We start from the raw sequence: 25,629 nt of genomic DNA on the forward strand, positions 1-25,629 counted from the left end.
AATAATTTTTAAAAGAAATAAAAAATTAAAAAATTTCACCAAGGTTATCATAATCTGATTGCTTAATCCAGTGATAAGAAAAACTTAAATGCAACTGGGAAAGGAAAGGATATATTTTATGTAAATTGGAAAAATGATCACAGTAACAGATTTTTTATTGGCAAAAATGCAAGCCAGAAGATAGGAGAATATCTTAACTGTTAGAAGAAATAGGGGCGTCTGGGTGGCTCAGTCAATTACGTGTCCAACTCTTGATTTCGGCTCAGGTCATGATCTTAGGGTCATGAGAGCCCTGCATGGGACTCTGTGCTGAGTATGGAACCTGCATAAGATTCTCTCTCTCCCTCTCTCCCTTGTCCCCTCCCCCTGCATGCAGGAGTGCACACTCTCTCAAAATTAAGTAAACACATAAATAATTAGAAGAAATAAACTGGAAACTATTTAAAAAACAAATATGAAATAAACAGAATTTCAAATATACAAAGACTGAAAAAAATTCAGTGTTCACACTTTTACTTTAGAAACTATGATTTTTTCCATCAAGAAAATTGATACTTGAAATACCAAAGGAGGGCAGCTTGGGTGGCTCAGTGGTTTAGCACCGCCTTTGGCCCAGGGTGTGATCCTGGAGACCAGGGATCAAGTCCCATGTCAGCTCCCTGCATGGAGCCTGCTTCTCCCTCTGCCTGCGTCTCTATGCCTCTCTTTCTGTGTCTCTCATGAATAAATAAATAAAATCTTTTTTTTTTTTTAAAGAAAGAACCAAAGGAAAACCAAAAGAATGAGGAGCACTAGACATGGGTAAAAGTAAAGATTTTATTTCTCAGCATTGAAGTTTCTTTAAAAAGATAAACAGCTGTTGAAAGAATAACCATTTGTTGCAGGGTACGTGACATGGAGAAGTAAAATGTCTAACAATAATGACATAAAGAATGGGAGATAATAAGCAGAAATACACTATGTCAAATTCTTAAGCTCTATGTTATGGAGTTTAATATCACTGAGAACAGACTATAATAGGCTACAGGTATATCAGGGGTCAGCAAACTATGATTCAAGTGCTAAAACTTGCTCACCATCTGTTTTTATATAGCTCAGGAACTTAGTTCTTACACTTTATTTTTTTTTAATATTTATTTATTTATTTATGATAGACATAGAGAGAGAGAGAGGCAGAGACACAGGAGGAGGGAGAAGCAAGCTCCATGCCGGGAGCCCGACGTGGGACTCGATCCCCGGACTCCAGGATCGCGCCCTGGGCCAAAGGCAGGCGCCAAACCGCTGAGCCACCCAGGGATCCCTAGTTCTTACACTTTAAATGCTTAAAAAAATAAAAAGGAATAACATTTCACGACACATGGCAATTACTTGAAATTCAAATTAGATCCTATAAAAAAATGTCTTAGTAGAATATAGTCCTACTCTCATTTAGATATTGTCTGTGGCTATTTAGGTCCTGCAATGGGAGAAGTGAGCAGTTATAAGAGAGACAGCATGTGATACTCTCACGGCTTTGCAATAATGTGTGTACACAATTGCAATCATGCGGTTCTCATTGAAAAACAGGCTTCCAATGTGATGCTTTGAGCAGAAAGCTGCTTTCTGTGTTGTTCCTGATTAGATGACAGAACATTGTGCTCATTATGAAATGACACTTATACCTGTGATAAAAGAATAAACCAGTACTATCAGGTCAAACACTATTCACAAAAAAGTGATAGAAAATTTGAAAATTTACACTGGAATATCTAATCACCGCAGACAGTTTGGAAAATATTTGGGCTGGTCATGTGTGACCATGCATTAATGACCATGCTTCATTCATTCACATATACTTAACCATTATCACTTCCATGAATTTTGGCAGGATTATGAACTAAATATCTTGAGTTTCTCCACCATACAGTATTTGAACTGCTTAGTGGTGGCAGTTTACTGTGATTTTTAAAATTTTAGTAGTGAGAATAAAGTGTTTCTGAATGAAAAAAAACTGGCAGTGTGATAGCCTGTCACCCAGTCACCCCAGACAGTAAATATTTTAGGCCAAGAGGCAAAATCAAGGATATTAAATTAGGCCATATATAACAATTAAGGAAACCAATTTCTATGCATTTTTAATTCTTTTTAAAAATCTTTTTAAAGATTTTATTTATTTATTAGAGACAGAGAGAGAGAGAGAGGCAGAGACACAGGCAGAGGGAGAAGAGGCTCCATGCAGGGAGCCTGACATGGGACTCAATCCCAGGTCTCCAGGATCACGCCCTGGGCTGAAGGCAGCGCTAAACCACTAAGCCACCAGGGTTGCCCTGCATTTTTAATTCTTAAAATTCAAAGTACAATAATGAAGTGATTGAGTATATATATATATGTTTAATATAGGTATACCAATGCAGCGAATAGAATTATTTTGGGGAGAGCTAACATTTCACTTAACTAGAGATGAAAGTGTTTCTTAAACACAGATTACAGGAGCACCTACGTGGCTCAGTTGGTTAAGTGTCTGACTCGTGATTTTGGTTCAGATCATGATCTCAGTGTCTTGGGATCAAACCCGCATTAGGCTCTATTCTCAGTATGGAGTCTGCTTGAGATTCTTTTTCTCCCTCTCCCTGCTCCCCTCCCCTCACTTTCTCTCTCTCTCTCCCTCTTTCCCTCTCTCTCTTTCTCTCTCTCTCAAGCATCCCCAGCTTCTTGCTTTCTACAAAGGAGCCACTGGGGTTTTGATAGTTGAATCTACAGATCCATTTAAGGAGTACTTAATATATTGTCATATGAACATGGATGTCTTTATTTAAGTCTTCTTGGGTTTCTTTCAGCAATATTTTGTAAATTTCAGCAATATTTTGTAACAGGATTGTATATACTTGCTTAAATTTATTTCCAAGTATTTTATCCTTTTTGAGTTATAAATGGAATTGGTCTCTTCATTTCCATTATATGTTGCTCATTGCTAGTGTCAAAATCAGTTGTTTAATGATGGGTTGATTTCTTTTCCTTCGGCACTGTTAAGATGTTATCCTACTGCCTTATGGCATCCATAATTTCTGATGAAAATTCACTTGGTCTTATTAAGAACTCCTTCAACATGATAAACTACTCCTCTCTTGGCTTGCAAGATTCTCTGCCTCGGGTATATGGCAATTTCATTACAATGTTATTTGGTGTGAATCTCTCTCTCTTTTTTTTTTAAAGATTTATTTATTCATGAGAGACACACATAGAGAGAGAGGCAGAGACACAGGCAGAGGGAGAAGCAGGCCCCATGCAGGGAGCCCTACATGGGACTCGATCCCGGGGGTGTGAATCTCTTTGATTTCATCCCACTTCGAGTTTTGTTGAGCTTCTTGGTATATAGATTCCTGCCTCTGGATGCCTGGGTGGCTCAGCAGTTGGGCATCTGCCTTTGGCTCAGGGCATGATTCTGGAGTCCCAGGATTGAGTCCCACATCGGGCTCCCTACATGGAGCCTGCTTCACTCTCTATGTCACTGCCTCTCTCTGTGTGTGTCTCTCTCATAAATAAATCAATAAAATCTTAAAAAAAAATCTATTAAAACAAAAACATGGGAAACCAGAAATTAGACTGTATTTCATTTTCAGCTAGATAGAAGGTGCCCCCATGAGGTTTCTGGCTGGACAGAGGTCTAAAAAAATTGGAAGGCCAGCTCTGGGATACCCTTTCAGTCTGGAGTACAGGGGAGACCGTGGGCCGGGAAGTGAAGACCCGGCCTGCAAGACCTGCTCTACAGCCACAGCTGGCAATCAGGTTTCTGATATCCTATGAGAATATTTTCACCTTGCACTGGGCAGAAACCATTTTTCCTGAATTATTCTCTTTTTTAAAAAAGATTTTTAATTTATTTATTCATGAGAGACAGAGAGAGAGAGAGAGGGAGGCAGAGACACAGGCAGAGGGAGAAGCAAGCTCCATGCAGCGAGCCTGACGAACTCGATCCCAGCTCTCCAGGATCAGGCCCTGGGCTGAAGGCGGCGCTAAACCGCTGAGCCACCCGGGGCTGCCCTCCTGAATTATTCTTAAGATTGGGTTGATCAAAAAAAAAAAAAAAAGATTGGGTTGATCAGTGTTGACATATGTACGTGTATGAAAAACATACAACTGAGCATCAGAACCTTTAAATTTGGAAACGGCCCCGCAATTAGTAAACTTTGCTGACTACGGAAGAGAAATAAAGTTTCCTGCTGTGCAACTTGCCTCTCTTGTGAATGAAAGGAAAAACAGGACCAGGAAGATGCCAGATGTCAGGACACATTAAGGGCTTTATTGAATGGCACCAATATCATTGTTAAGTGAAAAGAGCGGGTTCTCAAGACAATCACTAACTTCCTATTATCATCTACAAGTTTTTTTCAGCTGATGTGAGGCTGACAATTGCTACTAAGTTGAAACTGACACAGAAGCAGTGAGGGATGGGGAGGTGGAGGCCCCGTTGGTCTCTCACTGGACAGCTGGCAATGTTTTGGGATAGACAAGAAGACAGGTACCAGGAAAGAACGTCTTTTTTGGTGTCACCTTCTTTTAACTTTAACAAGGAAACTGATCAGAGGACTTGGGTGGATCTGCTTGGCCTAGGACCAGAGCGGGCCTTCATGTGAATTAGTGCCACAGGAGGCAGGAGACTTTGTGTTCCGGAACCTCTTTCCTTTTCTGGAAAAGATCTTATCTCTGATCTCTGGTATGTCAGGAGAGGTTTGAAACCACCCACCTCCTCCATCCTGAAAGGTGTTAGGAGCACAGGAAAAGAAAGGGAGGTTATACCTTCTCTTGTAAAACTGATTTTAATTTCATGCCAGGAGGAAGACTAGGGCTGCCTCACCATCACGTCTCTATTCTTTCTAGAAGCTTCCTTTGATAAGTCCCTATGTTCTGGTGATTATTCTATAGTCACAAGTCTAATCCGCTTTATGTTGGAAGAAAAGTCTACTCTCTGATGATCCCAGATTTTCTTCAGTGTGTTATTACACATGTACTCAGGAGAGAGGACCTTGGAGGGTTTGTGGTAAAGCAGGTACTTGTTCAGGTGGCTCTCATCATGCCAAATGGCCTCGATGTGGTTGGCTTGGTCGACCATCATTGCTTCGTGGCAGGCCTTGGTGAGCCTGTAAACCTCTGGCACTGACCCCCCGAATAAGGCCCCTGCATAGTAAAAGTCCCCCTCATCTTCAGGAATATGGGCTTGTGACTGAGGCCGACGTTCATAGGGGAAGTCAGTCCGATTTAGCCTATAGTAGCGAAGATGGAGGGTGCCAAACAAGGAGGAGAGGATCTCCACGCCCACGTGGTCACTGAACCTCATGTGCACATCTGCACACACAAGGTAATCCACCTCCTGGTGGAAGCGCTGCTGGGAAAAGTTGCTGATCATCTCCATGCGCTGCATGGAGATGTCCTGCCAGTGGTCATAATAGCTCTCGATCTCGAGGATGATTATCTGCCTTCCTTTTTGGATGTTAAGATAAGGAACATATTCAGGCTTGTCAGTGAAGATGTAGTAGTTCACCCTGTGTCCCACCATGAAGTACATCTCTGCAGACCGCAGGAACACATTCAGGTAGAGTGTCTCTTGTTCAGTGAGAAACACAGTTAATCCAATGGTGGCATTCTGGAGTGAGAACTGCTCATTCAGGATGTCAGTATTGAAAGTCCCTTCCCAGATGATGGGAGCCAGCCAAGGGGTCACAACTAGGACATCTTTCCTAGTGGGTATTAGCACCTGGGGCTGGCGATACACCATCCTTGATAATTTTCTACTTTGCTGGCCATAGATTTTGCTAACAGCCTTGCTTGTCCCAGGTGAGATGCTTCCTAGCATCTGGTTTCTTGGATTCAGGTAGCAATAGTAAAAGAAGGCCAAGACAAGAGCTACTGAAAGAAAGAAGTTCACTTGATGAAGCAAGTTACATTTTGAGTTCTCTGAGAATGTCCTCACAAGCTGAGCCATGGCTCCACTTCCAACTCTCACAGCCTTGATCTCCTAAGGTGCTGTTAAGGGCCCGTACCTGCTCGAGGTTCGACTCACAGAAGCTTCTGGGCAGAGTGATACAGAGCACATTGATTATAAGGTACTCATGCCCTCTTTTCTCCTGAGGTCCTACCTCTATGCAAGGGGCGCCTGGAAACTGGGTGTCCAGGGTCACTGAACTGAATAAGATTCCCAGACTGGAAGAATATTCATGAGTTCAGTTCTGATTTGAGGTTGTATCCGAAGAACCAGGTAGCCGGACTCAGTCAGTGGGCCACTAGAACTTCTGGACCGGCATGTAGGAGAGAAGTCCGGACTCCTCAAATAGGCTCTGGGAACTGGCTCATGATGATCACTGAGCAGGTCAAGGACAGAGATTGTGATGAAAGCAGGGCAGGGCCTGAATAGGGGGTTAGAGGGCTTGTGCTTCAGTCTTCCCTTGACACTTACTGGCTGTCAGACCTTTACAACAAAACCCCTAAATTTCCTGAAAGTCAATAAAGTTGAGAACAGAATGTCTTCAAGGTCACATCCAAGACAGGTGATGTGGACCATCATTCAGAAGGCCTGATTCGGTAACAGTTGCTGCAAGAGAGAGATCCTACAGATCAATGATTTTTTTCCTTTATTCCTCTTATAGGCACTTAAAATTCCACTGCGTACTTACTTTGCAGATACTAGGGCTTACACTGTGGTTAGGGTTAGGTTGCTAAACTTGATGTGCATTATATTGCTGACTCCTGAAAACAGGGCTGGGGGCTGGGTGCTGCACTATCCTCATGGTCTGAATGGGGAAACATGCTCCCCATTGGGTGCATGGGGAGAGATGGGTGACCAGTCCACAATGACATGGCTTAACTGGCTAAGTGTTGAAGCCAACTAAGCAGCCAGACTCCAGGATTGGAGTCTGATCCTCTGCCTTGACTGTAAGTCCTGTGTGGTTTCCTTTTTTTGGGCTCTTTTCCCAGTCAGGTTGCCATATCTGTTGACCCTAGGCAGTGCCCTCAAGATGGAGCAGGGAACCTGGCCCATTGCCATTTTCGATTCACCATATTGCCAACACATATATCTCCCTCTGCAGTCCTAGGCAGTTCCAAGTATATGTCTCTTGGGAAAATAAAACCTCTGGCACAGACTTCTCCTGGCCCACTGTGGGACTAACAGTTGTTAGAAAAGAGCCCTGTGGTGTATGGGGAGCATCCGCCATCTGCACTCTGAAGCTGGCTGGTGGTCTTGTGTTGCTCTGTGACACCTTGTTTCTCCCCTCCCACAGAAGTAGGTGGTGGAGAAGAGACATGGTTTTTCTTTTCTTTATTCTTTCTCTCTTTTCTCTCTTTCTCTCTTTTCTCTCTTTCTCTCTTTCTCTTTCTTTTTCTTTTTCTTTCTTTCTTTCTTTCTTTCTTTCTTTCTTTCTTTCTTTCTTTCTTTCTTTCTTTCTTTCTTTCTTTCTTTCTTTCTTTCGAGACATGGTTTTTCCAGGCTTTCTGAAACCTCAGGGTGACTATGAGTGTGTTAGGAGGAGGGAATAAGTGGGTTTTGATGAGTGTCTCAAGACTTTGACACCTTGCCTTCGTGGCCCAGTTTGTGAACATTTGTGTCATCTTGATTGTCACCCCTAGTCAATAATGCTAATGCAGCGGCAGAAATATCAAGACAACTCACTTACATTGCGAATGCAAGAAAACTGAAGCACTGCTTTGATGAGAAAAGGAGTACGCACTCGATGTGCCTGTGGGTCTGGCTGTGTTTGTGGCTCCGGTGCCTCTCTGGGGAATTTGCGTATCCCAGGGTGGTGGTGGAAGGAACCCCTGTGCTGGTCAACTGGCACTTGCCTGAGAATCTTGGAGGTTAAAAAACCTCACAGAATGAAGAGGTAGAGGAATGGGGCAGACAAACAACAGTGGTGTAGGAAAAGACCAGGAAGAGAGATTCAGTGTGGCCTCTGACTGCTTGGACAGGCCCTGACTGCTTGGCTCCGTTGCCACCACCTGGTGGTCTCCAGGGTACCACCTGGCCAGTGTGTTACCTTGGTCTCTGGCCTTCCTCACTCTAGCCTCAACAACACGAGTACCTGGATCCTCTCCAAACTGTTACCCCTGGCCAGTTCCATTATCCAAACTTTATCCTAGCAGTGCCCCCAACCCTTTACCCATGCCTCCCTAAAGCCGTTATTTTCCCTCTTGAGAAGAATCCACCTCAACTTGCTCAGATCTAAAAGGCACACTCCAAACAAGGTGTCAGACCCCTTTCCATAAGTGTTAGCAGTGCAACTCGCTGTTTCTTACCCCTTGAGGCCTCATCATGTGTCAGGACCTTTTCTTTCAAAGATTTAAAAAAATTTTTAGGGCAGCCCAGGTGGCTCAGCGGTTTAGCGCCACCTTCAGCCCAGGGCGTGATCCTGGAGACCTGGGATCCAGTCCCACGTTAGCTCCCTGCATAGAGCCTGCTTTTCCCTCTGCCTGTGCCTGTGGCCTCCCCCGCCCGCCCCGCGTGTGTCTCTCACGAATAAATAAAATCTTTAAATTTTTTTTAATTTATTATTTTTTTAAAGATTTTATTCATTTATTTGACAGAGACAAAATGGGCACAAGCGGGGGGAGCAGCAGGCTCCCTGCTGAGCAAGGAGTCCAATGTGGGGCTTGATTCCAGGACATTGGGATCATGACCTGAGCTGAAGGCAGACACTTAACTGACTGAGCCACCCAGGTGCCCTAAAGATTTTTTTTAAAGATTCATTTATTTATTTCAGAGAGACAGACAACGGGGAAGGGCAGAGGAAGAGGGAGAGAGAAACTCTAGTAGACCCCACACTGAGTGAGGAACCTTATACGGGACTCTATGCAGGGCTCTATCCTACAACCCTGAGATCAGACCTGAGCTGGAACCAAGAGTCAGATGCTTAACCGACTATGCCACCCAGGTACCCCTCTTTTATTTTTTATTTTATTTTATTTTATTTTTGGTACCCCTCTTTTAAAGCTTTTATTTTTAAGTAATCTCTCTACCCAACAGGGGAGCTTAAAATCTGAGATCAAGAATCACATGCTCTGCTGACTGAGCCAGCCAGGTGCCTCCTATTTTTAGAATACAATGTACTCAAGTCCTTTATGTTAATAGAACCATCCTTGCCAGGAGCCCTACAGAAGCCATTCGCCTGGTCTAAGTAGTCTCAGCAACCGGCGACCTCCAGATGTCTAACTGGAGGATTCCAATATTCAAAGCTTTGAATTCACCAGCAAGTGTTTATTCTTTGGGCTAGAGATTGGGCTCTCTAGACTGTGGGGGGATGCTGCGTGGACCATGGCTGTGACTTCTGATTGGGGCTGGATGTGAATGCCTTCAGGATGTTCTTCCTCAGCTGAACTTGTTATGGGGTGGAGAAGGTGAGGAAGATGACAGTCACACAGCTAGAGTGTCTGAGCACTTCTGTGGACCAGGACCTGCAGGTTCACATGCATTATCTACCAAATTTCAGCCTCCCAGTGATCTTGAGACATGGGAGTAATCCTCATAGTCTTACAAGTAAGGAAACTGAGACTCAGAGAGAGCATAAAAAACATCTGAAGAATGTTGCATGGCCCCCAAGTAGCAGAGTCTCCTGGAGAGACTGGCTTGGCAAACTCAGGTTAGTTTGTTCTCACAACATAGGTAATATACTGGCTGTTGCTCAACTTCCACAGAACTTCCTGAGGACGACTAGGCACCAGGGGAAACTCTCAGTGTTGCTCTCCCCTCTCCCTTCCTCTAAACTGTAGAATCCTTGTCTAATCTGGGGTTGGAGAAAATATCATGATAGGATATCCTGCATCTTTGATATCCAAATTTAGGATTTGGAGGTAAAAGCCTGAATTTGTCTTTTCATATGTGCTTCTGACATATCATTTCCTCCATAATCATGGGGCCCCACCCCATTTTCACCCCGGGCCTACCTGAGTTCACATGCAGCTGTAGTGGAGCCCCAACCCCCAGCAGACATATTGCCTCCTTAAACACTTGCATCTCTCTTTGACTGCTTGGTAGCTTTCTCCAATAGTGGGGGCTTGGTGGGCCATTGTCAGACTCATTCTGAAAGTGTGGGGGTGGTTAATATACACAGGGAATCCTTTAAAAAATACATACCACCTTGATCTCTAGTGAGTCAGTTTTGGTGAGTTCCATGCTGTCTCAGGGTTCCCAGTAGGTTTGAGACCTAGTGGTTCATAGCCGTGGCTTTTCTCCCTCCCAATTTCTCACTCATTCACCCTGAAATCACCCTGTCCTCACAACTTTGTCTCAAAGTCTGCTTTGGCAAGAACAGAACTTCTTATAGCAAACCAGGTACAGCTGCCTAAAAAGGAAGGAGAGGTGACAAAATAGAAGGCCAGTGAAGAGAGTAGGGTGAAGGGTAGGGACAGGGCATGGTTGTTGATCCCTCAGAAGGAAACTTGGTTGAGTAGTGAGGTTTTCTAGGGACCTCTAGGTTTATCTAGGGATTATGCCATGTAAATTCCCAAACTGTCCTCCTGCCAATGTGTTGCTATGGTACCCTTCTAACTTCAGCCCATGGGAATCCTTGGGAGTCCAGGCAGAAGGATGCACTAGCCACTTGCTCAGGGCCTGGGATCCAAACAGAGACATATGGAACAAACTCTGGTGCCTCCCATTATAGAGGCCACAGGACTGAGATCTGTCCCCCACAAAAGAAAAATCCTAGATCCAGTACACAACTATGGACAGTTCTCCTGCCAAATCTCATGATGAAGACTGGCAGTGGCAAGTACAGTATGTGGACTTGCTGTTGTCTTAGCTGGAAGATTCTCTTTGATGTTTTTTTTTTTTTTTTTTCCCAAAGTATAAAAGAAGGATAAACTTATTCAAGAGAATTCTTCTTGAGGTCACTCGGGGGATGCCCAGGAATCCTCCATCCTTATTCAGAACATTTCCCCACTTACTCCCTCATGCATAAAAAGCAAACTTTTGCTTTCATGTTGGGTCATAAGGGATCAGTTTTCTGTGATTGTGTAAACATTCAGGTATGGGAGACACTTGAGGCTTCAGTCATCATCCTATTTACTGTAATAAAATATTCACAACATAAAATTTACTGTGTGTTAAGAAAGTCAGCTGTGTCTTCTCCTGAAAGTAGTGATTTTATGAAGAGGTCCTGGAGGGCCCCGCGGTGGTGTGCCGTGACGCTGCCCATTGTGGGCTGAGCTTGGTCTCTCTGATGTTAGTGGGACCCAGACAGGCCAGCTCTGAGGAGGTGTGTCCGCAGGGGAACTTGTGAACAGATCCAAGGTGTTAGCAAAACTTGTGCTGGGCCACTAATCTTATACTGGATCCCACCTACCTCCCCAGCAGGTAGGTGTTGTGAGGGACGGTGTGGGACACTGTCATTCCTATGCATAGCTGGGCCAATGTCACAATCCAGACCACAAAGAGAAGATGACCTGCATTAGAAGACACTCAGAACACACTTCCTCCCTCTCCTGATGTACTCAACACTGTTCCGAGAAGACTTTATAATCAATCCCTGGGAAACCCACTTCTCCAGCCACCACTTCTGCATGAAAGCAGGAGCAAGGTGTCCCAGGGCAGTACAACAGCACCAGCTCACTTCATGGTACAGGTGGCAGGTTCTCCTTATCTGCCGGGGGCCCCCACCTTTTTTTTTTTTAAACCTGCTATGGGTTCCACAGTGTGGCAGGAGAGGTCTGTGTCCGATGCTTCATTTTCTGGAAGGTACATGTTTGGCATCTCCCAGGATATCAGAGGGAGGAGATTATGAAATGACAATATGATAAGGCCAGAGTCAACAAAGAGGCCTCTGTTGGAGAGACAGCTGGCATGTGAAGCCTAAGGTGAAAAACCAAAGAATCTGACTTTTAAAAGAACCCAATAGGGGAGACCTCAAAGACACCAGTAGGACAGAGGGTCAGAATATAGGATATTCTCAAGTCTGGCTGCTAAGGCAGCTTCAGCACTGACCAGCCAGCCACATGCTCGTGGGTCAGTCACCTGCCTCTCTGAGGCTCTTTCTCCATCTGTACAATGCTAAGAACATAGCATATGTCTCCCAAGCTCTTTCTAAGAATTGAACAAGATAATGCCCATTACGCTTAGCAGTCTAATCCTAACAGCAGCATAAGGCTAGTAACATAAAAAGCAAATGAGGGACACCTGGGGGCTCAGGGGTTGAGCGTCTGCCTCCAGCTCAGGTCATGGGACCTAGTCCCGCACTGGGCTCCCTGTGATGGGCCTGCTTCTCCCTCTGCCTATGTCTCTGCCTCTCTCTGTTTCTCTCATGAAAAAATAAAATCTTAAAGTAAATAAATAAATAAATTCTAGTGGATCTCAGGTAATTTTTTTTTTTAAGATTTTATTTATTTATTCACCAGAGACACAGAGAGAGAGGCAGAGACACAGGCAGAGGGAGAAGCAGGCTCCATGCAGGGAGCCTGGTGTGGGACTCGATCCAGGGTCTCCAGGATCACACCCCGGCTGAAGGTGGCTCTAAACCGCTGAGCCACCAGGGCTGCCCGATCTCAGGTAATTATTAAGAGAATAAAGGAAAACAATTTCCAATCTGTAGACCTTCCATTCCCATCCACCATGGCTTCCAAGTCAGGCCTCTGAAGGATGACCCTTGTTAACTGTATGGATATGATCTTGAAGACAATCTGATCTTGACTTTGTGGATTTTTTTTTTTTTTTTCCAGGAAACTCAGTGCTAGCTCACAGCTGTTAAATATCATAAATCCTGACCCCGTGGTCAGGCTCTGGTGACTGCAGCCCTGCCCTGCTTTCATCATAATCTCTGGCCTTCAGCTGTTTAGTGATCTCCCTTGAGCCAGCTCCCTGAATCTGTTTCAGGAGCTCTGGCTTGTCTCCTACACACTGGTCCTTAAGTTCTAGCTCTCTGTTGACTTAAATCCTGACACCTGGTTTCTTAGCACCTCAGACAAAATCTGACTTTTTGAAGGTCTCCTTGGATCCTGTCTTCGCGGGGCATCCCAGATGTCCCTGTGCCCAAGAGCCCACTTGCACCAGGCCCAGGCCTCAAGGTAGGCTGGGCTGCTGGAGTAGTGAGCAGGAGGTGTGAGTGTGGGTACTTTAGGGTCGGGATATCAGCTGCACTTTGCCTCAGGGAGACAACTGAGGGAGGACCGTTGGGAGAGACAAGGACCCTCATCTTGGAAGAGAGGAGAGGTGTGTCCTCTAGTCATGCAGGCATGGCTCAGCTGCTACAGATACTGGCTGCGACACAGAAATGCTGCTCGCTTCGAGTGACCTTCCTTCTCATAGCGCTCATCATTATTTTCTTTAGTTATAAGAGTTACCTGAACCCAAGAAGCCAGAAGCCAGAAAGCACCCAGGCTGATGTAAATCTGACTGTGAGAGAACGCAGGGGCCTGCAAAGTGTGAAATTATCAAGGATGCTGTATCGCCAGCCCCAGGTGCTAACACCCGCTAGGAAAGATGTCCTTGTTGTGACCCCTTGGCTGGCTCCCATCATCTGGGAAGGGACTTTCAATACTGACATCCTGAATGAGCAGTTCTCACTCCAGAATGCCACCATTGGATTAACTGTATTTTCTATCAAAACATACATGATCTTCCTGAAGCAGTTCCTGCAGTCTGCAGAGATGTACTTCATGGTGGGACACAGGGTGAACTACTACATCTTCACTGATAAGCCTGAATATGTTCCTTATCTTAACATCCAAAAAGGAAGGCAGATGATCATCCTTGAGGTCGAGAGCTATTATGAGCACTGGCAGGACATCTCCATGCAGCGCATGGAGATGATCAGTAATTTTTGCCAGGAACGCTTCCACCAGGAGGTGGATTACCTTGTGTGTTCAGATGTGGACATGAGGTTCAGTGACCACGTGGGTGTGGAGATCCTCTCCTCCTTGTTTGGCACCCTTCATCCTGGCTACTATGGGCTGAATCGGACTGACTTCCCCTATGAACGTCGGCCTCAGTCACAAGCCCATATTCCTGAAGATGAGGGGGACTTTTATTACATAGGGGCCTTATTCGGGGGGTCAGTGCCAGAGGTTTACAGGCTCACCAAGGCCTGCCATGAAGCAATAATGGTCGACCAAGCCAACCACATCGAGGCCATTTGGCATGATGAGAGCCACCTGAACAAGTACCTGCTTCACCACAAACCCTCCAAGGTCCTCTCCCCTGAGTACCTATGGCATCAGCAGCAAATGGATCATATGCATGACCAAGGAATGATCTTGTCCAAAATCATAAGGCGGAAAAAATTGAAGGTCTTGAAGAAGAATTACCAACTAAAAAACTGGTGAGCAGAACTTCCAGGGAGGGCTCAGAGAGAGGCAATGCTCAGCGAGCCTGAGTCTTCCTCCAAGCATGCAAGTCTTCACTAAAACCAGTTTTAGCATAAAGGGTCTGACTCTGCTTCCTTTTTCTGCCTGATTGAGGCCTGGAACCACCTCTCCAAACTTAGGCCTAACGTGATCCCCTCTCCCATCCTCCTGCAACCACCAAACACACAAATTTAGGCTGGCCTGATTCTTGGATTCAAAGCACAAATTCCCAGAGTTACCACCACCTATAGCTTCTCACTGTGTGCTCTCACCACCCTTTAGGATTGAGGAGGGCAGTGGTCTCCGCTTGTCCTGACAAAGGATCAGAGATAAGATCTTTTCCAGAAGAAGAAAGGAGGCCTTCAGGCACAGATCACTACAATAAGTGTAATCAACATCTCTTACCATACATAGTTACAGTTTTTTTCCTTTTTTTCCTTGTGGTGAGGACTTTTAAGATCTACTCCCTCAGCAGTTATACAATACAGTGTTATTAACCATGGTCGTCATGCTGTCCATTAGATCCTCATAACTAATTTATAACTGGAAGTTCGTGCTTTTGACCCCCCTAATCCATTTTGCACACTCTCCAGTTCCCCCTAAAACAATCACCAATGTGTTCTCTATTTCTGTGAGCTCGGTTTGTTGTTGGTTGGTTGGTTTTTTAGATTTCATACATAAGTGAGATTATACAGTATTTATCTTTCTGACTTATTTCACTTAGCATAATGCCCAAATGGCGAGATTTCATTCTTTTTAATGGTTGAATAATATTCCATTGTGTAGGTGTGTGTGTGTGTGTGTGTGTGTGTGTGTGTGTGTGTACACACCAGATCTTCTTTATCCTTTCACCTATGAAAGGACACATAGGTTTTTCTTAAATCTTGGCTATTGTAAATGATGCTGCAGTGAACATGGGGTGCAGATATCTTTTAGAGTTGGTATATTCATTTTCTTCAGTGATGACCCAGAAGTGGAATTGCCAGATCACATGACAGTTGTGTTTTCAATTTTTTGAAGAACCTCCATACTGTTTTCCTTCCTGGCTGCACCAGTTGAAATGCCCACCAGCAGTGCCAAGGGGTTCTCTTTTCTCCACATCCTTGCCAACATCGGTTATTTCTTGTCCTTTTGATAGCAGCTGTTCTGACAGATGTGACATGATAGCTCATTGTGGTTTTGAGTTGCATCTCCCTGATGATGAGTGATGTTGAGCATCTTTTCATCATCTGTTGGTCATCTGGATGTCTTCTTGGGAAAAATATCTATAGAGATCCTCTGCCTATTTTTTATTCAGATTGTTTGGTTTGCTGTTCTATGAGTTCTTTATATATTTTGGGTATTAACCCTTTTCAAACATATGACTTGCAAATATTTTCCCCCAACCAATAGGCAAAAGTCTTCAGCTTCAAGCCAAATTATCTCATTGCAGAAGTTGAAAACTACCTGGAAAGTTGAAGAGTCCCTATAGGGCAGGAGGAGAACATGAAGCCACTCCTCTTTCCTGGCCTTTAGCTTCTTCATCCCAGCACATTGCCATCTGTCCACTGGAGCAAAGCAGGTCTCCCCCACATTTCCCCCAACCCCTAGCTGTCTGCCTTTGGTCCCACACTCAGTTTAGCAATTTAGTGACTTCTAGGGCCCTGCCACTTCCCTATTATCTGAAAACAGGGAAGTCACCCGGTAGCAGTCTTTATTTTTCTTCTGTGGTTGGTCAATTTTCCTAATTTTAGGCACCCTTTCTAGCTTTTAGTCTCCAATTCTGAGTTGTATATTTTTCTGTGTCACTGCTGAGTAACCAATTTTCCATAAGAACAATTCTGGAAAGTATTTTCTCCCTAATGTAAAGTTATAGTGTCCTTGTGGGGCTAGGGGAGCTTCACGACCCCTGTGGCAGCCGAACAGATTCTGCCCTCAGGCCTCCCTGTCCCCTTCCTGGCTCTTCTCCCCAGCCACATCTTCAGGGTTAAGAGGTGTCCCAGAGCTGGCTATCAGTCTTTACAGCCTTCTCTCCCGCCAAAGGCCTCACACTCGTGACCTCTAACTGCTTGCCTGGGTGCAAGGGAACACAGCTGCTGCTTCCATCATCTCCTTTCTCTTGTTCAGTTTTATTTTTTTTAAGATTATTTATTTATTTATTCATGAGATACACAGAGAGAGAGAGGCAGAGACACAGGCAGGAGGAGAAGCAGGCTCCATGCAGGGAGCCCAATATGGGACTGGAAGGCGGACCCCGGAGTCACGCCCTGAGCCGAAGGCAGATGTTTTGCCACTGAAACATGACATTTCTCTGGTGGTTTTGTGAAGTGTGGCCATCTCCCGTTGAAACCCATATGTTGTTTAAAATGTGGACTCTTGGTGGATTGATCTGCCTCACTATGTTTTAAGTTTTGAAGAAAGTGAATCTGTGTGCGTTGTGCATCGCTCCGTTGTGTCAAAGGCATCTTACATCTCAGGAACAGGTAATAGGGGTTCAGCCAGCGGGGGGGTGGTGATTCCTGTGAGGGGATTGGGAAGCCCTGCTGTGGGCCACAGACGGAGCCACTGCGGCACCTCCAGTCTTCCTCATAGCTCTGTCTTCCAGGACCCCGTTGCCGCCAGCCAGGAAAGCATCTTCCCGGGGCAGTGAGCATGTTGAGGCTGCATGTGAAAAAAAAAAAGTCCTTTTGACTTTGAATGTAAACACTTTGTGGTGATGAGTCTGTGCCTGAGCATCCTTGCTTCTGACCTGAGCTCTGTCTTCCTTCTTTTCCCTACCTGAAGCTGGAATCCAGACACCTCACTGCACCTGCTGCAGTCTTAGAAGATGAGTTCTAGTCAAACAGGCATGACTAGCTCTGAGTGCGCGGGGGTCCCCTGTGCTGGGGGGTGACTGGCAGGCAACCTGGCAGGAGATGTCGGGTGGTGAGGACAGGTGATGTATGTGGTTGCTGAGCTCCAGGACGGGAGCCAGACAGAACCAGGCTAAATCTAGGGCCTGTCACAGCTGCTGTGTGAACGTGGACCAGCGGTTTTCTCCTCCTGAGGCTGCATGGTAGGGGTTATTGGAAGGCTGACAGTGTAGATGCCACCCCGACTTCACTAGCCCAGGAGGCGAAGTGTCCATAGCTCCGGGAGGCCTTTCTCTGCCTCTCGCTTTATTAGGACGAACTGGAGGTGCCAGCAGACACGGCAGCTGCTTCTGGGAGTGCGGCCTGCACAGGGGGCAGGCCCCGGGGAGCCCCAGGAGCAGCCCCGGGCTGTGGCTCAGTTACAGCGCTGCCGGCCACAGCGGGCACGAGGTGCAGAGCCAGGACCCTTCCAGCCCCCGAAGTGCGGGGCGGGACAGGGGGACCCAGGCCCCACGGGGCACCCCTAGGCGGGGCCGCTGGCTGCACGGAGCGCGAGGAGCCCACTGCGCGCCCGCGGGTCCTGGCCTTGTGGACACTCGAGCGAGGCGTCGGGGCGGCCGCAGCCTGTCCGGGGGCTCGGGGCGCGGGCCCGGGGGCAGACGACGGCCGACGGGCGGGGGCCGCGGGGCTCGGGCCTGGGTCCTGCGCGGTGTCCCCGGGCCCCCGGGCACCGGCCCGACCTCGGGCGGGGACGCGAGCGGCTCCGCGGCGGCGCCAGGTGGGGAGGGCGCGGGCCGGGACAGGAGCAGCCCGGGGCGGGGGGCGCGGCCGCGGGGCGGGGCTCGGGGTCACGTCCTCGCGGGGATGCCGCGGGCCCACCCGGCCTGAGCACCTGCGCCGGCCGCCGGGACGCCGAGCTCCGTCCCCATCACGAGTGGGTCCTGCCCCCGGGCCTGGGTCCCTCCCGCGTGGGCAGGGGCCGCCCGGGGCCGCATCTCCACGGCAGCTTTCCCCTGGGGTCGCCCCCGGGCAGACCTCGGCTGGGAGCTGGGGGGGGGGGGGTCCCCGCCCTGAAGCACCGCGGCCCCCGGGCACCAGCACTTCTCAGAGTAACTCAGAGGTCAGGGCCAGAGCCCGCGTCAAAACGGACGATTTACCAACGGCAACTTGTCCGGGCCACAGACGGAGGGGCACCTCCATGCATTTAGGACTTTGTCACCTTCTGTGGCCGATATAGTAGGAGCCAACACCGAGGCCTGTGTGCCAGAGTCAACCCATAGCCTCATGTGTACCACCGGGGAGCCCAAAACCACGCTGACAACCTTGAATACTGCAACACACACACGCACACGCACACACAGAATATGTGCGAGATCCCCTAAAGGATCCACAAAGCCTGTCATGTTCATCTTCTGGACTCTTAACAGAAAGTTCACAGCCACTCGTATATACTTCAGCTTTTCCTATTTAAGTACTGTACGGGATTGGTGATGGTTCTCCATAGTTCATCGGTGGTTTACAGAAAGCATATCTATGTGATTTTGTAGCTGGCACCTTGCTCAAACCACGTCCCTTCCTAAGGCTTCCTACTCGACTCTGTACGCAATAATGTTTCCCCTGAATGGGGATGCTTCCAACACGGGTAGCTTTCCTTTCCTTTCCTTTCCTTTCCTTTCCTTTCCTTTCCTTTCCTTTCCTGTCCTGTCCTTTCCTTTCCTTTCCTTCCACGTGCCTTTCTCCTCCTCAGCTTTCCCTTTGCAGAGAACACAACTGTCAGCACCATCAGGCATTTCTTGTCTAAGGAAGACTTGCAGCCGACTAACGGCTGTCTGCGAGCCATCTCCCAGGTACGAGGACAGGAGACAGGCCTCAGGTGAGTGCAGGACGTAGCCTGGCTTCGGAGCCTTACCTGAGGGCACCCACATCACCTACCAGAATTCCACAGGCCACTTTTCAGGGTGCCGACGACTTAGCAATGTTACCTTTCCCAGTGCACAAGTAGGATATGTGTGTAGGTTCGTGTATGGTTCATCTGCGTTGTACACGTGTTTTATTTATTTACTTACTCATGAAAGACAGACAGAGAGAGAGAGAGAGAGAGAGAGAGAGAGGCAGGGACACAGGCAAAGGGAGAAGCAGGCTCCATGCAGGGAGCCTGACGTGGGACTCAATCCAGGGTCTCCAGGATCACACCCTGGGCTAAAGGTGGCACTAAACCGCTGAGCCACCCGGGCTGCTCTACTCATATTATTATTGATCCTCCTTAAATTCTATTGTGGTTACAGAGAATATACTGCCTGGTGCCCACTGCGTCATGATTGCTCCTCTTCCCCTGCTTTTCACCTGGTATTTCCCTGACCTGAGAATATTCCTTCCCCACCTGACCACTTCATCCTTCTTATCAAGGTGTATTTCAAGTTCCATCCCTCCCAGACTCAGTTTTATGTGCTTCCCACCTGCTTCGAAATCCCAACACTCCCCCCTCCTGTGTAATATGCAGTTTATTCGTGGGACTCAGTATATTATACATTATGTATATCTTTAAACTCTGCATCGCTAGCATCTGCCACACTGTCTAGTGCAGGGTAAACACCAAATAAATAAATGTTTAATAAAATAACAGGTAAGTAGCTGAGGGAAATGCCTGCTTTTTTTTGCTTTCCCCCATCTTCAGATGGGTTCTATGGGCTGTAAAATGTGTTAGAAAAGATTCTCTTTTCAGCAATAAGGTCTAGTGGAGACACAGCACAACTATGAGGCAAGCCAAGCTTGAAGGACGTTGTAACTCTTGCAATTTCGTATTTCCATGGGTTAAATGATGGGAAGACTTGTTTTTCCAAATACAGCCTATCCAGTTGTTTACCAGAAAAGAGAATCATTATGATTCTTTAAAGCAGCATGAGAATAATAGCTATTGTTCGCAGCTTGATCTTGACTTAAAGTTTTCAAAAGTTATAAAACAGATATCAGTTTTTCTTTCTTTTCCCCACCAAGCCAGTCCTCACCAGGTGAAGTGTGACCGTTATGGATTATTGGCAGAGTGTATTACATTAAATCAAATGAGGACATTTATTTTTTTTATTTTTCTTAAAGATTTATTTATTCGAGAGAGAGGTAGAGCACAGACAGAGGGAGAAGCAGGCCCCATGCAGGTAGCCTGATGTGGGATTCGATCCCGGGTTTCCAGGATAACGCCCCGGACCAAAGGCAGGCTCTTGCCTCCTAGTTGCTGAGATCCTCGTTCTTGCCTGAGAACAAAAGCACTGAGAGTTGCCCCCAATCTCGTGTCCCCAAGGAATACCTGGACCACTGACAAGGCTGCCCAGAGGCAAGGCTGCTCCGTGCTGGACCCACTGAAGAGGCATCTTGGACCTGCTCAGAGGGAGGTGGAAAAGCGGCTGCAGCACAGATATTTTCTCAGTGGTGTTGGCTGCTACGAAGCAAAGGGGACGTCCTGGCCAGGAAGGCCCCAGGGAACTGCCTGAAGGGCAAGAGTGCAGGTGTCTCCCTAAAAGTGACATTGTCCCTTCTGACTGCAGCACATGGGCTCCGGCCATGAGCATCCCAGCTGCCTGGAATGATGGTGGAAATAGAAGGATGTCCAGGCCCGGATATCGCGCTCCTTCCTCCCACTAGACTCCCTGTCCTGTGTACTCACGGCGCCCAGGTGCCCTGAGGGTGTTCGCGGATACCAGTCTCTCCAGCCATGTGTGTGACACAGTCCAGAGGTGCCCTGGCCAGGTGTCCCTGACGTGTGGGACACCAGGCGGGAACAGAAGTATCTTCAGGCCTGGGTTTCTTCTCCAACAGTAACAGGTTGACTCTGGCCGAATGGGCCCCAGGTGCCCTGACAGACCCCGGACGAGAAGACTGATTCTCCAGCACACTTATGTCTTGGGCCCTCTCACTGGAACAGTCTCTGTGTTCTGGACACGTGGAGCCCGGGTGCTCAGTCTGCAGGTGGAACATAAGGACCTCACAGCTGTGCTCTTGCCCCTCTGAGGGAGGTGTTTGCAGGTGATCTGAACACAAGGAGGAACAGAAGTGTCTTCTGGCCCATGTGTTTTCAGAGATGGTGTCTCCACCACTAGGAACGAGTGTGCCTCCTCAGCATGGACCCAGGCTGTAGTGAGGCAATGCATGCTTCTAGGTCCACTAGCCATTTCTCCCTAGGTCTGAGGAGGCCGAGCTGCTCAGAGCCTAGCATTGGAGCAACTAAGTCTTGACGGACTGGGGGCCCGGCTCTCTCTAAGTCCATGTAGGAGAAACCCTGATGGAGAGGATGAGGTTGGGCTTTGTTTCCTATGGGTGCTGGTGCACCCAGGGCGGGGGGTGGCTGCAGCTCGACAAGTGGTGAGGGGTACGGGGAGTGTCCAATCAGCATCGGGTGTGATTTATCGAGCAAGATCTCCTCCTTTCAGGCAGTCACCAGAGACCTCCCCAGTTTACCTCTCATCCTACCTTGTCTCCATACTGGTAGGTTGAGTTTGAGGACACCTGCTTACAGGGGTATGTCCTAGTAGGACAAGCCTCCTTTGTGGTCCCTGGTAATATGTGAAACCCAAGTATCACCAAGTGGGCTGCAGCATTTTCTGAGGTCGGGGCAGATGGAGCAGCCTAACCTGCCCAGATGCTCTACCCCGTAACATCCCTTCCAGGCAGGCAGGTTCTCCTCACCTCTTTGTACACATTTTACAAATTACAAAGAGCACTGAACCCTCAGAACCTTCCTGAGATCCCCAATGGTAGCGAAGCCAGTATTTGAAGCTGGTCTGTCTCATTCCAGAGCTCACATGTCCACTACCTGACTGTGGTGGCCCCACGCATCCACTACCTGACTGTGGTAGCAGGCACCATGGACCACCATTTTTAGAGTCAGACTGCTCAGCACCATGGCACCCCTGGAGGATCACACCCTGCCTACTAGGTCTGAATTGGTTGCGCTCGTTAGGCACCCACAGGCCATGCTGGGCTCCAGTCACTCAGAAGGTGTAGGACAGTGATCAGCAGGTGCCATCACACCTCCACAGGCAGCTGTTGTCGTCTGTGGGAAACCACACAACTGTGTGTAGGAACTCTTGTCCCAGATGCAAGGACACAAGATGCGCTGCAATTGGGTGCAGAATCCACTGGTTTAAGAGCCTTCTGTCCAGACATAATCTCTCATGGTAACTTCTTAACCCTGCTTTGCCTTAGGGTGAAGGAGATTCTCTTAGTTCCTACTTTTCAGAGAGAGAGTTTGTTTTGTTTTAAAGATTTTATTTATTCATGAAAGACACAGGCAGAGACACAGGCAGAGGAAGAAGCCGGCTCCATGAAGGGAGCCCGATGTGGGACTCTATCCCGGGACTCCAGGATCACTCCCTGAGTTGAAGGCAGCCGCTAACCACTGAGCCAATCAGGGATCCCCTCAGAGATTTTTGAAAGGCAATTTAAACTTCCTCAATTACTTCCCCTACAGCTATGAGATATGCAGAGGGCTTTTCTCCTTCTCTTACCATGGTAAATTGCATTGATTGATCTTACATATTAAACCAACCTTGCATTCCTACTGCAAACTCCTCTGGGTCGTTCTAGGTTACCTTTTTAAATTTGGTTAGAAAAAAAAAAGAAAAAAATTAAAAAACAAAACAAAAATAAATTTGGCTAGGATTGATTTCCATATATGTTAAAGACTGTCATATCTGTGTTTATGAGGTATACTAATCCATACCTTTATTACTGTATTGTGGTATGAAGGGAGTGTTAACTTCGTAGAATGGATGAAGAAACTCTGTTCCGTCTCTATTTTCTTTTTTTTTAAAAGATTTTACTTATTTGTTCATGAGAGACACACACAGAGAGAGAGGCAGAGACATAAAGAGAGGAAGAAGCAGGCTCCATGCAGGGAGCTCAATGTGGGACTCGATCATGGGACCCCAGGATCACACCCTGGGCTGAAGGCAGACAATAGCTGAACCACCCAGGTGGCCCATCCTTTTGTATTTTCTTAGTGTTTGTATAACACTGGTAAAATATCTTCTATGTATGATGAAATTCACCAGGAAATCTACTTGAACCTTAAATTTTCTTCCATAATGGTGTTTCTAGTCACCTTAAATTTGAATGTCTTCAGAATTGTACCAATGTCAACTATTCCCCCTGATATTGATAATTTGAATTTTTACTCTTTATTTCATGATTAATCTTAGTAGATTTTATCCATTGTATTCTCTTTTTAGCAACCTAAGTTTAATTTTCTGTACCCTATGTTTTTTCTTTCTAGTCTTTTATTTGTTATTTCTATTTTGTATTTAACTTGCTTTCTATTTCTGTTAAGATAGAACCTTCAATCACTCTCTTTAGACCTTTTTTAATATAAAAACTGAAATCAACATTCCTTTATGCACTGCTTTACTACAATCAGTAAATTTTTGTTTACTCTGTTTTAATTATCATACAGTTCAAATTTTTTTGTTTCTATTTTTGTCATTTCTTCTTTGACCCATTGTTTATGTGAAAGTTTGTTTTCCTTTATTAGTAAATCTCTGCAGTTTTTCAAATATCTTAGTCATTGGTTTCTGCTTTAATTCTGCTGTGTCTATGGAAAAAACTGTATATATGTTCAATCTTTGGAAATTTGTTGACATTTTGTTTATGACCAAATATATGCCTAACCCGTGAACATTCCAAGTTCACTTGAAAAAGAAGCTTCTGCTGTGTCTATGGAAAAAACTGTATATATGTTCAATCTTTGGAAATTTGTTGACATTTTGTTTATGACCCAATATATGCCTAACCCGTGAACATTCCAAGTTCACTTGAAAAAGAAGCTTCTTCAGCTCATGCTGAAGATAGTGTTTCACAATACCATTAAGTGAAAATAAATCTTTTGCACTTTTATTTGCTTATGTCTCCTTGTTCTAACAAGTGTGTAAACTACTGCTTTGGAAGACTCTATTTTATGTGCATCAGAATACATGGACAAAACTCACAGCAGCATGATTATGTTACCGGTAGCTGAAAGCCATACAAAGGTGCATCAACAGCAGAAAGGATAGGTAAATTGTTGGCACTACCGTGATGAAAATGGAGAATATGCCGATACACAGGATGACATGAGTGAATCATGTTTATTTTGAAGACGCTAATGAGACCAAACAGAGCCCATAATTTAGGATTTCATTCATATAAAGGTCACAGCCAAAATCAAACTATATGTTTGGATCTCAGACACGATAGGAAAAAGTATCCAACAAGACAGGTAATACCAACTTTCAAAATTAGGTTTTGGACCTCCTCTTGGTTTGGGGGGAGGAGCACATTGTGACTGCATCGGAGTTCTCTGGACTATGGGCACTGCTACTTTTCTTTTCGTTGCCTTCAGTGGTAGTTACACAGGTATCAAGTTACAAAGATTCATTAAAATCTACATAAATAGTTTCACATTTCTTACATGTTTGCCATATTTCACAGTGTTATGGGCTGAATTGTGTTCCCCCAAATATGTTGAAGTCCTAGTTCCTCTTACCTCAGAATGTGACTGTATTTGGAGAAAGGGTTTTTAAAAGATAATTAAAAGGAAAATGAGGTTGCATGGGTGGACCCAATTCCAATATGACTGCTGTCCTTATCAAAAGAGGAGATTCGGATACAGACAACACAGAAGGAGGGACAACCATGTGAAGACATAGGAGCAACATAGCTCATTTGCAAGCCAAGGAGAGAGACCTCCAAAGAAACCAACCTGCCAACATTTTCATGTTGCACTTCTGGCCTCCACACCGCAAAAAAAAAAAAAAAAAATTTCTGTTGGTTGAGCCACCTCAACTGTGGTACTTTGTTATGGCAACCCTAGCAAACTAATGCATATACGAAGAGTTTCTTTAAGAAACTATCAGGTGACTATCAGGTGAAGTAGAGAAAAAAATCCATACAAGTAAATAAAATTAAAACTTCCCCAAAAGGATTCATTTGGTTCCAAAAATCAGGGAAATCAGCATTATTCAGAATTATTCATTATTCAGCATTATTCAGACTGTTACAATTAAGGACATTGTGTGGAACTTAGACAAAACATTTTTTTGGAACAAAATATATTTTGAGTCCAGTTGTGCTGTGTAACAGACCCTGGCATCTAGAGCCTCTAATATTGACATGAGGATGCTCATTAGCTGAGTTGTGTGGATAAACTATTCAGTTCATATAAATAAAATAATTCCACACCTACTACTAAGAAAATAGAAATATGCTACAGAACCTATACAAAGACATTGATTTAGATATAAACTTACAGATAAAAGGGAACATGGTCTACTGAATTTTGGAACCCATTCTGGTTTGCCCCTGGGTGTGACTCCTGTGAAAATGCTGAATGTAGCAAATGAGATTTTGTATATGGAAGCAAGTTACAAATCTGTGGCTCTTCAAATGAGATTATTCTGGGTTATCTAGGTGGATCTATTCTAATCTCAGGAGCCCAATGCAGAGTAGTTTCTTTGGTTGGTTGGTAAAAAGG

The 25,629-nt window shown here is 45.9% G+C and overlaps 1 protein-coding gene and 1 pseudogene across 1 annotated transcript; one reads left to right on the forward strand and one right to left on the reverse strand.

Annotated features, from left to right (window-relative positions):
- Positions 1-4,891: 4,891 nt before the first annotated feature.
- Positions 4,892-5,959, reverse strand: LOC112928333 (histo-blood group ABO system transferase pseudogene; annotated as a pseudogene).
- A 7,232-nt stretch (positions 5,960-13,191) lies between these two features.
- Positions 13,192-20,617, forward strand: LOC112928332 (histo-blood group ABO system transferase-like). The gene is made up of 5 exons (XM_072730557.1): positions 13,192-14,276; positions 16,690-16,763; positions 17,446-17,910; positions 18,894-19,005; positions 20,428-20,617. The coding sequence occupies exons 1-5, from the start codon at positions 13,192-13,194 to the stop codon at positions 20,615-20,617; spliced, it is 1,926 nt and encodes a 641-aa protein (XP_072586658.1).
- The last annotated feature ends 5,012 nt before the right edge of the window (positions 20,618-25,629 follow it).

Source organism: Vulpes vulpes, chromosome 1, assembly GCF_048418805.1.
Source record: "Vulpes vulpes isolate BD-2025 chromosome 1, VulVul3, whole genome shotgun sequence".
NCBI classification, from domain to species: Eukaryota; Metazoa; Chordata; class Mammalia; order Carnivora; family Canidae; genus Vulpes; species Vulpes vulpes.

Coding starts and splice junctions, on each gene's coding strand:
- LOC112928332 (XM_072730557.1), top strand. CDS start 13,192: ATGGCTCAGCTGCTACAGATACTGGCTGCGACACAGAAATGCTGCTCG. Junction 16,764..17,445: donor ATCTTACATCTCAGGAACAG/GTAATAGGGGTT, acceptor TCGCTTTATTAG/GACGAACTGGAGGTGCCAGC. Junction 17,911..18,893: donor CGGCTCCGCGGCGGCGCCAG/GTGGGGAGGGCG, acceptor TTCCCTTTGCAG/AGAACACAACTGTCAGCACC.